At 34.2% G+C, this 15,741-nt stretch overlaps 1 protein-coding gene across 4 annotated transcripts in view; it reads right to left on the bottom strand.

The window, feature by feature from the left end:
* CWF19L2 (CWF19 like cell cycle control factor 2) overlaps positions 1-15,741 on the bottom strand; it is a 119,020-nt gene that overhangs the window by 66,151 nt on the left and 37,128 nt on the right. For 2 of the 4 annotated variants that reach the window (XM_087433649.1, XM_087433647.1), the window contains exons 9-11: positions 14,368-14,400; positions 3,771-3,867; positions 1,772-1,864 (exon numbers count right to left, since the gene is read on the bottom strand). In XM_087433649.1, the coding sequence (XP_087289775.1) occupies positions 1,772-1,864; positions 3,771-3,867; positions 14,368-14,400 (223 nt within the window). The remainder of the gene's footprint in view (positions 1-1,771; positions 1,865-3,770; positions 3,868-14,367; positions 14,401-15,741) is intronic. The other 2 variants (XM_014785203.2, XM_014785202.2) reach the window with 1 other exon arrangement.

Here is a 15,741-nt window from a genome sequence, read left to right on the forward strand (position 1 = left end):
CTAGTTTTAGCTATCCTCTTTTAGTTCCTCCTTTTTAATCCTACTTGTAGTTTCTCATTCTCAATTCCTTAATCTGTGCAAATTCTAAATTATCCACGTTTTTAAAACATTAGCTAGCGCAACTTAGTAAAAACAGCCAATTTCATAAACATACTCTCTATACTATTATCTAAGTCATTAATAATGTTAGCTTTAAGAAAATTCTATGGAACTTGACTTCATACATTCTCATCTCCTCTCATACTGACATTAAATTATGTAAACCAATCTTTGAGAACAGTCTTTTAAAATCTGATATAAACCTCATCATAAACCTCTCAACACTGCAATGCACCCAACTCAGCCCTTCAACTTTTTCTATCTACATTTACTCTCATGGTGACTTCATGCAGTACTGTGGATTTAAATACCATCTATATGTTAATAAGTCCCCAATTTCTATCTCCAGCCAAGGCTTCTCCTAACTCCCAACTATATCTGCCTGCCTACTTAACATCTCCGCTTGTTCCACATCTAAGAGGCACCCAAACTCAATATATCAAAAATAGAACTCCTAATCTTCACCTGAAAACCTACTCCTCCTCTTTCCTCCACATCTCAAATAACGGCCACTCTATTCTTCCAGCTGCTCAGGCTAAAAACTTTGGAGTTGCCTCCTCTCTTTATCTCATATCCCTCTCCCACCTAAAACATCATAAAAATCCTGTCAGCTCTCTTCTCAAAATATATACAGAAAACATTTATACATATACAAAATCTAATCACTTCTAACCATCTTCTCAGCTACTATCTTGATCAAAGCCACTATCATTTCTTGTGTGCATTATTGCAAAAGTTTAACTAGACTCCAGCTTCTGCCCTTACTCTCCTTCAATTTATTCTTAACAAAGTAGCCATGGATGGTCTTGTCAAAATATATTTTCTGCTCCAAATCCTTTAACAGCTTTTCTTCTTGCCCAGATAAGAGGCTACTTCCTTACTCTGACTTTCAAGTTTAACATGAATTGGCCCCCCATAGTCTCTCCAACATCTGGATCTCCTATTTCGCTCTCTCTCATTCATTCCACTCCAGCAACACTGGTCTCCTTGCTGTTCTTTCTACACATAAACATGTTCCCATCTTTGGACCTTTAAATTCTCTGTTCCTCACGTCCAAAGCGTCACTCAGATACACAGATTCCTGCTTCACTTACTCAAGTCTTTGCATCAATGTCACTTTTTCAGTGAGAATTCGCCTGTGTACCCCAAGTCACCAGCACATCTGGCACTCAAGATCCCCACTACCTTGTCACACGATGTATAACTTTCTAATATGCTGTATAATTTATTTTTATCATTTATTGTCTCTCTCTCTCTACCCAAGTGAAACTCCACGTAAGCAGGTGTTTTTATCTGCTTTAATACATGGATGAATGAATCATGGAACAAAATAATTTGTTTTATATGAAATGGATGCAAACTCAAGTCTCTCATTCTGCAGGGGAAGAATTTAAGGAGCAGTTTGACTAGTACAAGGTCAAACAGTCAGTAAATGACAGAGTCCAGAATAAAACCAGGTTTCCTTGGCCTAGGCTTTTTTCCATCAGGATACACTGGTGGAACATAAGAGAATACATATGAAAATAAGTTTTAAAAAACAAGCAAACAAACAAGCACACAAATATACATACCACACAGATACAGATACATTTCATATTAAAATACTACCACTTCCAAGTAGTAATATTATATTAGGCAATTGTATACCTACAAACAAAGTTTTATTACTTACCTCTACCCCAGATTTTTTCGATGATATCTGTGTTTTAGTTTCTGTAAATTTATTTGCCTTTTCAAGTTGGGCTTTAAGTTGTTCAGCTAATTCCTTCAAAAAGAAAAGCAAGAAAAATAGGTGTGATATATAGTTTAATTCTTCATTGCAGAATATTTCAAACTTATACAACAGAAAGGAAAATAGCATAGCAAACACCCATGCAGCCATCACGTAAATTCAGTTACCAACTCACAGCCTAGTGTATTACTTTTTAATGAACTTATCTCAGTTACAAACTTCTCAAATACCTGTGGCATTTGTTTATGCTTTGAAGGTAAATAATTACAAGGACATATATTTTAGGGGAGATAGGGAGATGGAGGAAATACATAACCTTAAGAATGACATTTTTATAATTCCTTAGATATTATAAACTTCCAATACTCAAAATTTCAGTTATTTATAACAAGGAAGTCATCACAACATGTAAAATATTACCTTATTACTGATAAGTAATTGAGATAAAAATTCTGAATATATTTCATTTTTACTCTAGGAAGTCAATAGGAATTCATATAAAACAAGTGACATATAAGGCAATAAATCACAAAGAAATAAATTAAATAAATAGATTTATACAACAAGCAAAGAAAAGCATTCTCCACTGAAATGGTTCCATGAGCACAGGAACACTTCTTTTAACATAAGGTAACCTCCTAACTTGGTGACCTCTCTTTCACTATTTTAACTAATTCTTTTGTGCTTTCAAAACTCAAACATTATTTTCTTGCTATTGTTATTGTTGTTGTTGGTTTGTCTCTCTTACCAATCTCTGGGCCGAAGTTCTGAGTTGAAGTTTATGGTTACCAAAGACCAGATTCAAAGACGGAGAGCAGCATATCCAAGACATGCCTTTTATTAGACATACGAACTAATAAAAACAGAAGTATCTTGTTTGGCCACCTTTTGTTCTACTGAAGAGTGTTATACTGATGGTATACCAAAACAGAAGACTACTTAAAGATCACTTATATTTGGGTTTGAGATAAGTACATACGTATGACCATGAGGGAATCTATTCTGTCAAGACATGGAAAGCTGTCTGGCTTTACCACTCTACCATGTGCAACGTGACATGTATAACATGAATGTGACAAGATAATAAATAAATAAATAGATAGGTAGCTGCAGCTTTTACCAAATCCTCCTTATTTCGAGTCAATTCTGAGGTAAACCAGTCTTAAATCACAACAATATTATGGGATTTAAATGAGCTAACCTATACAAACCTCTAACACATTATCAGGCACAAACACACTGCTTTAAAATTTGAAAAAGTGAATTAACCATCCTTTTTAGGAGCTCATTTTTTAGGTTCCTAAGTAAGGGAATTTAAGAAAGTAATCAACATTCTTAATAATATATGACTAAAAAAGGGAAAGAAGACATATTTATCTCCCTCAAATATGCTCAATAAGCTAGAAATGTAAGCATAAAGCAAATAGCAAAAGTAAAAAAGAAGCATTTAGTTTCCTAGGTTCTTAAATTTCAGAAATCTGTCAGAAAAAGTAGATAACTTAGGGGCTGGCCCAGCGGGGTAGTGGTTAAGTGCGTGTACTCTGCTTCGGCAGCCCGGGGTTCGCAGGTTCGGATCCCGGGCATGCACCAATGGACCACTTGTCAAGCCATGCTGTGGTGGCATCCCATATAAAGCAGACGAAGATGGGCACGGATGTTAGCTCAGGGCCAATCTTCCTCAGCAAAAAGAGGAGGATTGACATCAGATGTTAGCTCAGGGCTAATCTTCCTCACAAAAAAACCAAAAAAGTAGATAAATTATTTAGAAGTAGGCATAGTACTGTTTTTAGAAGTGTTCAAGAATTTCTTTAAAGAATCAATATGCAGCAGTTATTTTCAAAATGTGCTACATCCACACTGCTAAAGAACTTCCAAAATTAATCGTAAGAAGTTAAATATTTAATTACTATTCTCCAAAAGAACAACTTATAAATCTTACCATATTTCCCATCATTTCTGCCTTGATAATCTTAGCTCCCAACTTGTTCTTCTCATCAACACTCAGGATGTGGATAGCCTCATCCTCTGGACTACTTCTGTTTGAACAGGTCAGATTAACAGCATATGAAATATAGGTATAATGCAAGGAACAACATCAAGACTCAAATGTTACTTTAATTGATCTCAACAAAGCCCTCAGCACCACCAGATCATGATTCCAATAAAAAAAAAAAACCTTCAATTTCCACCATAAATCAATAGTTTAAGGTTCTCTGTTACCGTGCCATGATGGCCTACAGTAGTTATAATAATAACTGACCAAAGTCCCAGTAACAATTAGGTAAATAATATCATTCAACTATTTTTCATTATTTAATATTCACATACTCATTCTAAAAATGAAACAAACATAAATAAATAAAAACACTAGAATCAGGCCATAATTCTAGATATCTGGGGAAACTCTTCTCATTCAATGTGATAAGTTATTGATAATCTAAGAAACTGTAACCAGGAAATGACATATTTAACTGCACTCAAAGAATAAAAACAACGATCACATGCTCTTTTGCAAAGTCAACCCAGAATTAGACAACACAAACTAATTTACAACTAAGATCATGTGCCAAACTTACACTATGGAAGTTTCACAAAAGAAAAGAGAATTTCCAGCCAATGTCAGATTCCTGGCACATAGAAAATGCCCCAGTTTATTACCTTAAGGATGATTCAAGACTACAGTGTAGGGAGGGTGAACCCAGGCAGAGCCTGAAGGACTCCTTAGTGAAGGAGACATAGCTGAGTCCAAGAACTCCAAGGCAGCTAAAAAGGAGAGAGCTGCACAGTGAGAGAATCCCAGAGAACTGCAGAGTTTCCCCTGAGTATTCAGCAAGCAACTACTCATAGTCAGGGAAGGAACTATCCCAAACAGTTAGAGGAACAGTATTCAGCACTCCTGGGAATAGTGCCTGGTCCCACTAACTAGACTAGGAAAACTCATAATTCAGAAAGCACTGGGTATAGTATTAATGGTCTTGCTTTATTAGTGGGAAATAATTTAGCCCCAGACTAAATGCTGCTCTGGGCCCACCTAACAAATGTTAAAAGCAAGAGTCCAAAGGATCAAACAGTTTCCAATTAACTTAACTGTGTCTCAGGACAAAGCTCAAGAATATTTATAGGAATGTAAAAATATCCAGCACTCAACAAAGTAAAATTCATAATATCTACTACACAATCAAAGATTACCAGACAAGCAAAGATGTAGAAAAATGAGACCCATAATTAGGAGAAAAAGCTATCAGTCAAAATCAACCCAGAACTGACACAGATGCAAGAAATAGCAGACAAGGGCATTAAAAGTTATTACTATAACTGTATTCCACATGTTCAAAAAGTTAGAGACAACTAAGATATAAAATAGATTGGAATTGAATTTCTAAAGATGAAAATCACAATGTCTGAGATTAAAAATACATTGGCTAAGATTAATGGGAAATCAGACTGCAAATGAAAAATATAAGTAAACTTGAAGCATTAGAAACTATGCAAAATGAAGCGGAGAAAAAGGAATTTTAAAAAACGAAAAAGAGCATCCAAGAGCTGTAAGACAACCTTAAATACCCTACTATTCATGTCATTGGAGTTCCCGAAAGAAAGGAATGGGAGACAGAGGAAACATAAGCCAAAATTCTCCAAATTTGATGAAAACTAAAAAACTTACATATCCAAGCAGCTCAAGGAATCCCAAGTACAAAAAAAGCTACATGAAAAAAACTACACCAAAGCACATCATAATCAAATTGCTCAAAACTAGTGATAGAGAGAACATTTTTAAAGCTGCCATAGGGTGGAGAAAAAGATATTTTATGCACATAGAAACAAAGATAAGTACGACAGCAGATTTCTTATCAAAAACAATGCAAGCAAAACGAGAGCAACAACATCTTTAAAGTCCTTTAAATTGTCAACCTAGAATTCTATATCAAGTGAAAATATCTTTCAAAAACAAAAGTAAAATGAAGACTTTTTCAGACATAAAAAGCTGAAAGAATTTTAAAGAAAGGCCTTCAGGCAGAAGAAAAATCACACCAGACTGAAACGTGGATCAACACAAAAGAAGGAGCAACAGAAATGATGACTACAAGGGCAAATAAATATATAATACATTTTTCTTATTACTTAAGTCTCCTTAAGATAACTATTTAAACAAAAATAACAATATATGAGAGGTTTATGCAAAGTATAAGTAAAATGCATGACAACACTAACAGAAAGGAGGGGAGAATGTAAATAAATTACTGTAAAGTTCTTACACAGGAGTGGCATAATATAGGTAGGTAGACAAGTTAAAAATGTATACTATCAAAGCTAAAGAAACCATTAAAATAACAAACAAACAAAAAATGAAATAGAACCACAAAAATACTCAATTAATCCAAAAGAAGCCAGATAAAGAGCAAAAAGAGAATAAAGAACAGATAGGACCAACAGAAAACAGATTTTTTACAGATTTGAACTTAATTATATCACATTACATATAAATGGTCTAAACACCTGAATTAAAAGGCAGAAATTGTCAGATGAATAAAAAAGCAAAACTCAACTACAAGAAATGCACTATAAATATAAAGACATAAATATGTTAAACATAAAAGGATGGAAAAAGATGTATCATGTTTTAACACTAGTCAAAAGAAAGCTGAAGTGGCTTCTTTAACGTCAGACAAATTAGATTACAGAGCAAAAAACATTACCAGGGACAAAGAAAGTCATTTCATATGAAAGAGAGGTCAATGCATCAAGAATGCAGAAGAATTCCTAAACATTTACACATCTAATAACAGAGCTTCAAAATACATAAAGCAAAAACTGACAGAATTGCAAACAGAAACAGACAAATCTACAATGATAATTGCAGATTTCAAGAACCCACTCTCAATACTTGATAGAATAAGTAAACAGAAAATCAGCAAGGATATGGAAGACTTGAATAACACTATCAACTAACATGACCTAATGACATTCATGGAATACTCCACCAACAACAGAATACACATTCTTTCCAAGTGCATACAAAACATTTACCAATATAGTCCATATTCTGAGTCATAAAACAAGTCTCAACACACTTAAAGGGATTCAAGTCATACAAACTATGTTCTCTGACCACAATGAAATTAAATTAGAAATCATTAACAAAGATCTCTGGAAAATCCTCAACCATTTGTAAACTAAACAGCATACCTGTAAATAACCCATGTGTCAAGAACAAAATCAGAGAGAGATTAAAAAATTTTTTGAACTGAATAAAAATATAAACACAACATATCAGGATTTGTGGGATGCTGCTAAAGCACTACTTAGGGGGAAATTTATAGCACTAAATACTCAGACTAGAAAAGAAGAAAGATCTCAAATCAATGATCTCAGCTTCAACTTCAGAAAGTATAAAAAGAAGAGCAAATTAAACCCAAAGGAAGCAGAATACAAGGAATAATAAAAATCAGAATGGAAATAAACAAAAAACAGAAACACAACAAAGAAATTCAATGAAACCACAAGCTGGTTAAGACAATCAATGAAATTGATAAATCTCTAGCCTGATTTATCAGGGAAAAAAAAGATACAGATTACCAATAAAGAAATAAGACAAGCAAAATCACTACACATTCTAAGCACTTTACAGAAAGATATCCAGATGGCAAAGAAGCACATGAAGAGATGCTCAACATGAGCGGTGATTAGGGGAATGCAAATTAAAACTGTAATGAAATATTGTTACACATCCACTAGAATAACGAAAATTAAAAAGACTGACCATTCCAACTTCCTGCAAGAATGTAGAGGAACTGGAAGTCTCATACACTGTTGGTGGTAATGTAAAATGATACAACCACTTGGTAAAATAGTTTGGCAATTTCTTAAAATTTAAACATACAAAATACAGTTACCATATAATGTAACCATTCCTTTCCTAGGTATTTACCCAAGAGAAAAGAAAGCATACATCCATACAAAGACTTATACCTGAATGTTCAAAGAAGCTTTATTTATAATAGCCAAACACTGGAAACATTCTACATGTCCACTAACAGGTGAATGGAAAAACAAATCGTGGAATATCTACCAATGGCATACTACACATCAATAACAGGTAATGAACTGTTGTTATATGCAACAACATGGATGAAGCTCAAAACAATTACGCTGAGTCAAAAAAGCCAGACCAAAAAAGAGTGCATAACGTATGATCCCATTTATATAAATAAACTCTAGAAAATGCAAACTAGTCTATAATGAAAGAAAGAAGATGAATGTCTCGGGGGTTGGGAGGGTCTGCAGAGACGTGGGAGAGAGGGATTATGAAAGGGTACTATGAAACTCTGGGCAGTGATGGTTTCATTAAAATATACACACTTCAAAACTTACCAAATTGTACACTTCATATACATATATATACACGCAGTTTATTATGTGTCAATTATACCTCAGTAAAGTTGTTTTTTAAACCCTCAAAAGGGAGTGATTTGAAAAAAATTTTTAAATAGCAAAAACCTCTGTCAATCTCAAATATAAGGGATATATCTATGATATTACTAGTTTTGTCACCAGACCAAACGTGAGTCCCCTTCCTGGAGAGTTAAATCAAACTACACCAGAAGCAGCTATCACACAAAGCAGAAATTTTATCTGCGGCATGCAGTAAAGAAAATGGAGACCATAAGGAGTAATCTCACAGAGCTATGGCTACCCGAGCAGGGGAAGCCGGTGCCTTTTATTGGGGTAGGGAGTGAATATGTAAAGAGGAAACTTTATCTTGGGGCTTGCGCACCTCTCCCTTCATGCGCATGGCACCCCATCGCTATCTTGGATCTTTTTGGTTTGGGCCGGTTCTGTGGTTTTGCTGTCTGAAAACGTTTTGTCTCAATGTGCCGCCTTAGTTCCTGTAGGCAAGCATAACTTCAAAACAAGTGCTAGGTATGGAAAGTTGTTTTAAGGAATTCCCAATTACTAGGAGAAACTGCTAACTGCTGACAAGGCTTTTCTTTTTTAAGCAACTAAGCAACAAGCAACTCTTTAAGCCTAAGTAACTCTTGAAGCAACTTGGGGCAGGTAGCTGGTGACAGTTTCCCTGAATTCCTAGATTTCATCATACTCTACTGAAATTAACCTGAGTTTTCAACATACATTCTGAGCAAATAATAGTAAAATATATAAACGGACTTCCAAATCAAAAGCTGACCTAACAATCATATATGGAAATTACTTTTACTTAATTCCTTTCCGGCAAAAAAATAGAAATATTTTGATAGCATTTGAGTTTTTAAAAAAAGGCTAATCTCTGCAGAAACTCTATTTATTTATTCCATTTATTCTCATAATGGTGAAAGGAAAGGCAATACTCTGGTGCTCGAACTAAGAAATATTTCAGGTAAAGCACCATTATAAAGTAATATATTTTTTGTTCCCCTCAAGTTCTTTCAGTCTACATTTTAAAAACCAATTACGATGAACAGTAGGGGCAGTGCATTCGTGTAAGCAGGAGAACATTATTACTTTCAATATGCTTCTGTGGAGTGAGGTACTGCTTATATCATTAGTTGCAGTTTCCTGTATAGAAAATATTTTTCAGTAACTTTTTTCAAATTAAATTCTGAGGTACACATCATTTTTATTGTATTGTAAATGTAATTTATTTGAATTTCAGGCAACCCAATCATATTTCTATAAAAATTTTGACTTAGTAATCAACACAATTTTTCTCAACTTGCTTTCTTTCCCATTCAATTAATTTTCGAAAATTCTCTGCTTTGAAATTTTACTGTTCCTGTCCTTTATGTGGAAATTATCAATATTAGTTAAATTTTCACACATAGGTATAATGCAAAACAAACTAAAGAACCACAGCTCACGCCCTTTCTAAAGAGCATCAGTGCAATTATTTCCCCATGAAGTCAGCTTGCTCCCGGGTCTGCCTCTCAAATTGCCCAGCTTCCTAAGTAAGAAAATTCCTGGCTGCTTTTTCTTCTGCTTTTTCTGCCTTTCTTCACTGTCAAATACCTAAGTGCCTGACCAGGTTTTTCTTTCCAACAAAGTTACGTCTAGGTCATCCATCTTTTATCTCAACACCAGCCAACTGAGAAAATAAAGAACTGAAGAAAGATAAAACGGATAAAGGGGTAGTTTCCCCAATATTTCTCAAAACCTTTCTCTGTTAATGCAATAAATGCTTACTATAATCCAGACACAAGTGCACACAGGATTTCTTATTGAGCTCAGTCATTCAGAAAATTAGCCATTTTATAAGCAAGCTTAAGTTTGATAGGATCAGAAGAATGAAGGCCAAAAGCCATCCATCAATCTAGCTCCTTTTGAGAAGAAAGTTTTACGGATGTTAACAAATTACTATATCAAATATCAATATATTTATGCCTACTAATAAATATGGGTAAAAATAAAAGTATAAATACCTAAAGAACAGACTACTAATCAAATTCTCAGAGTTCCTAATGCAAGTTTTTTATGAAGCACTAAAAGTGTTTCTTTATAATGCCAATCATGACCTTGCATCTTGCTTGCAAGAAATGGAAAATCCTCTTAGTATTTTAAGAAAAGGAGTTTTGGAGTTAGACTGACATGGGTTCAAGTCCAGACTCTTGTCACTTACTAGCTTCATGAGATTGGCCAAGTACCTTAACCTCTCTGAGGCTATAAAATCAAGAAAATGATTAATACCTACACATTATCAGAATTAAATGCAGTAATATATAAAATTACAATAATTGTAGTAATATAATAAAATTCCAAACACAGCCTCTAACCTGGTCCTCAGTAATGGTTAGTTCTCTTTGCCACTGAGAGCCAATTACACAAAGAATACTCAAACCAGTCTTGCATTCACCATGTTTAAAACCCAGAGGTGAAATCTCTTCAAGTTAAAAAAAGAATGGCTAGCACTGGTGCACAGATATGAAATACCCAAATCCTTTCAAGAGGCCACAGAATTAAAAGCTTTTATCACTGAGCCATGGATGCCAACTCAAGCTCTTCTCCTCTACTTTCACTCCTTTGGTCAAGACTCCTTGTCTCTCAGCTATGGCCTCCTAACCAGTATACCTACCTTTAATTCTGTTCCATTTCCCAATTTAACCCTCACACTACCTTGGAATCTTTCTAAAACACAAATCTGATTTATTTCAAATCCTTGAGAGACTTCTTTCCTATCACTCATAGAATACTGTCCAACTCATAAGCATGACTTCTGGAGCTGTTTACAGGGTGTACAATGCAATATTTGCTCTACCTGCCTACCCGTCTTCCTCCTAACCAACTATATTCCATAAATTATTGAGAGGCTACTGTGTGCTAAGCACTCTACCAGGATTTAGAGATGGAAAGACTAGCAAGAGACATACCCTTCCGTCAGGGAGCTACTGCATCCAACACTCCAAAACACTGTTTACAAATGCTCAACTATACCACACAGTCTCATGTCTCCATGTTTTTCCCTCCATGCTGATTGCCCTTTCCCACTTACTGCCTAAATAGGTTCATCCTTCAAGACCTCACAACTTTCCCTACACAACTTTCCTTAACTCTGTTCCCTCTAATCTTATCCTAGAGGAGTTAATCACCCCTTCTTGTATGTAAGTACTGTAGCTGTAAGCCCCTATACCTATACCTGTAACTATAAGTATCATAGCATTTATGTACCATATTTGTTCACGTCTACATAACTGCCTCTTGGATATTTTGAGTTTCTTAAGGCAGATACTGTGTTATAATTACTTTTGTACCACCAGACAGACCTAGGAAATATAAGCATTCAGTAAACATAAGATGAATAGTAGAAAGAATTTGTCAAAGTCATCTAACTTAAGTTCCAAAGTACATCTCTGATACACAAATAACCTCCCCTTATTACTTCATTCCTTGTTGAACCAGACAAGACACTTTTTTTCAAATTTGAATGAGTAAAAGAAACAGTCTGTTTCTCCAAACTTTCAGTTTCCAAGGATTAATTAAAGGAAATATGATATGCACATAGATCAATAATTTTAAGGCAATTTTGTTCCAAAGGTTCATCAACATTTTTTGGTAAAAATAAAATAAGCTAGGGGCCAGGCCCACAGTGTAGTGGTTAAGTTCAGCGCACTTCAGTGGCCCAGATTCGCAGGTTCGGACCCTGGGAGCAGACCTACATCACTCGTCAGCCATGCAGTGATGGTGACCCACATACAAAGTGGAGGAAGATTGGCACAGATTTTAGCTCAAGGCTAATCTTCCTCAAGCAAAAAAAGAGGAAGACTGGCAACAAGTGTTAGCTAAGGGTGAATCTTCCTCAGCAAAAAGTAAAATAAAATAAGCTAATAGGAATAAGTCATAACAATGACAGCACATTTCAATTTTGTGAGCTGTGTGTGAACCAAATTGTTACATCACTTTTTTCTTTCCTAAAGCTTTCAAACTCATTGTGGTCAACACAAAGACCAAAAGGAACACCAATACTCTGGGGATCATATGTTGAAAAACACTTACCCAAGTCATCAAGCAAGAATTCCTATCATTTTCTCCTGTCACCCACACTCTGTAGCCAGTTTCTTCTTTAACATTTCCACCCAAGGCTAATCCTTCTACTTGTTGAGTATACTGGATCCTACATTCATCAACACTGACCTTAGGATCTTGCTCAATTATCCCATCTATCATTTCTCTATATCTTTAGCTTCTTCCAAAATTGATACTGACTCTTTCCCATTAAACTATAAATATATTCAAGTATCTGCACTCTAAAAGAAAAAAAACGGAGGTAGTGAGGGAGGCACTTCATTTAACCCACGTCTCCCACGTATACTTTCTATCTCTACCATCTCATAACCCATAATCATAATTTAGTCTACTGAAATCTGGGTTATAAATAATCTTTTACAATGATTAATATTTTTGATGAAATTGCCAAAGACTTCTATTATTGTTCATCCAAAGGCACATCTTTGACATTTTACTTTAGTCTTCCCTTCACTTCTTATTACGCAAGCTCAAAAGATTTAATCAAGAGAGGGCAAGAAGGTGTGCTGAAGTCCAGCCAAAGTTCACAAGTTTCAAGAAGATAATTGGAATCTCAAGGAACCCTTAAAAGAAGCTACCTTCAATGTCATGAAATTCATACTCCATACATCTTTTTTGGGGGGGGGGTATTTTCTAACAGGAATTAAAGTATTTATTAGTAGATGGAAAGTAGACGAGGATAAATGAGATCATATACAAGAATTCTGAATATCTCATACTAGTATTTTCAATATTAATAGATACTTCAACACACTTAATAGAATAATAAATATCAAATAAAGACATTAAAATGAGAGTTGTTGGGCACACAATGACTGAACAATACATTATTTTATTTTGTTAATACCACAGCAAAGACACTGCTGTGCAGCAAAAAGCAAGGAATAGACTCTTCTTACTTCCCCTAAGTGTTTATAACGATGAGCATATGCTTTGAAAGAAACATCACCATGACATCTGCAATTATCCTACAAAAAAGAAAAAAGTTCTCATTTCTCATTTTCAAGAATTACTTCTGTATTTCAGAAATCCTGTTTATAATTAATTTCTAAAAAGCAAACCCTATTTTCCCATTAGAATGTATTCTCTTTACAACACACACACATATATTCACACACACACACACCTCTGTCTGAAAACTTCTGAAGAAGTAATTAAAAGAGCTCTAGCCCAATGACATTTCAGAAACCTTGAGTATACTACAATTATTCTTTGCCTGATGGCAGTGTTCACAGATCTCCTCCCTTTAATTATTCTTCTCTTACCACCTGTTCTCAAATTTTCTCCCCTAAGGATCTCAAGACCGTACTCTAAGCGTCCAGAACCTGGCATCTCTACTCTTGTCCTTCTGGGCTACCACAGCAAACTCTGCTAAGACTGACATCCAAAGGTTAAAATATTATATAAAACAGGTTAGTTTCTGATATTAACTTTATAAAATCTAAATTAAGGACATCATATTAGTTTTTGTGCATATTACATACTACACTGGCTTTCAAACTATTGAAAGTACATAGCTAATATATTTTCCAACAAAATAAAAATAAATACAAACACATTTTAGTACTAAGAATAAGAAGCTTAAAGTTCTTTATCACATGGGTCACTACTGGAGGATGTTTATTAGCTACTTAAGATAATCACAGGGCCTAAAAAGGACAAAGGAAAAGAATGATAAATCTGATCACATTATGAATGAATGAAAGAACAGATGAAAAAAGAAAAGTAAAGAAAGAAGAAATCTACGAATGATGAAAAAACTATTTGCATTACATGACAACTATAAATAGCTCTCACAAATAATGAACTCAGAAAGTAGGCAAAACATAGACTAGTTAACAAAAAAGAAATAAAAATAAACATTCATAAAAATAGGCCAAATTTAACCCTTACTTAAAAAAATGCAAATCAAAAAAAGATTATGTTTCTCAACTATGTATACGGCAAAGTTAATCATGACATCATAGAAATATATTTTATTTATTTCTTTCCTATGTTTATTCTTCTATTCCTTTTGTACTTACATTATTTCACTGGCCACAATATCCAATAAAATTCTAAATAGAAAAAAATAAAAAATAAAAATAAATAAAATAAAATAAAATTAATATTTTAGTTCAAAAAAAAAAGTTTAATAATACTATTGGCAAGGACGTGAAGGAAAAGTCATTCTCATATGACTGGTAAGAATGTAAATTGGTTAATATAACAAAATATAAATATAATCCTTGGAACTTATTTTACGGTTATATTTAAATAGTGTGCAAAGATACACATACAAAACTATTCACTGCAGCATTGTTTAATAAGAGCATCAAACTGGAAACAACCTAAACTCCATCAATAGGAGACTGATGAGAAATACTAGCTTATATCTAAGTTTTACAACAGAATATTAAAGAGCCTTTAAAACGAAAAAAGTACATACATATGGGCTGATGTGAAAAGATCTTTAATATGCACTGATTGGAAAAAAACAAGGTTGAAAAGAGTATACATTATAAAGCTATCTAACTTAAATACATATCGTATTAAGTTTTTTATATATAATTATATTATATATATTATCTCTTGTAAAAAAGTCACAGACCCAGGAAATGGCTAAGTGTTACAAACAGTTGCCAGATAAAATATATGACATCCGGTTAAATTTGAATTTCAGGTAAACAATGAATTTTTTTAGTGTATGTCCAAATATTGCAAGGGACTTACTATTTTTCATTTGCTAAATCTGGCAACCCTAGTTACATAACACTGTGCAAGTCACAACCTCAGCTGCCTCACTTTTCACATCTGGAAAATGCAGGGGTCAGACTGTGATTTCTTCTAGTTCTAAAATTAGTTTTATGATTTTTTTTTTTTCCAGGTACTAAAATTCATTGGTTCTAAAGGTCTCTAGAATTCTGGCATTTTATAAAGAATTCAACATATACTCAGGATAACGTTCAGACAAACTAACAGCTTCTAACAATTCTTCACTGAATCTTGCTAGTCCCTGAAAATAGGCATTCTTCAAGGTCCTACCTTGGTCTTTTACTTTACACCACTCTACATGCTCAGGAATTTTTTTTTTCTTTCACATATATGTGGATGATTCCTAGATTTTTCTTTCCCTCTCCAGTCAATCATGGAATTCATGGAAAGCCTCAAACCAACTATAACATTAAAATTAACACAAAACAAAGAATACTGTCTTCAGACCAAAAATTACAGCTTTTAGTGAGTGCCTGTATTACAGTACACGTATCAGAAACTTACAATTTAAATACGACAAATATGAAGCTATTAGAGAATCAGATGGAATATTAACAGTGCAAGACTGTTTCACATTCTCTGCTTAGCTGCAGTTACAGAAGTCAAGACCCACAGATCGCCCAAATGCTAAGCCAACCCTAATA

The sequence above is a fragment of the Ceratotherium simum genome, chromosome 7 (assembly GCF_057802395.1).
Source record: "Ceratotherium simum simum isolate JZ-2026a chromosome 7, ASM5780239v1, whole genome shotgun sequence".
Lineage (NCBI taxonomy): Eukaryota > Metazoa > Chordata > Mammalia > Perissodactyla > Rhinocerotidae > Ceratotherium > Ceratotherium simum.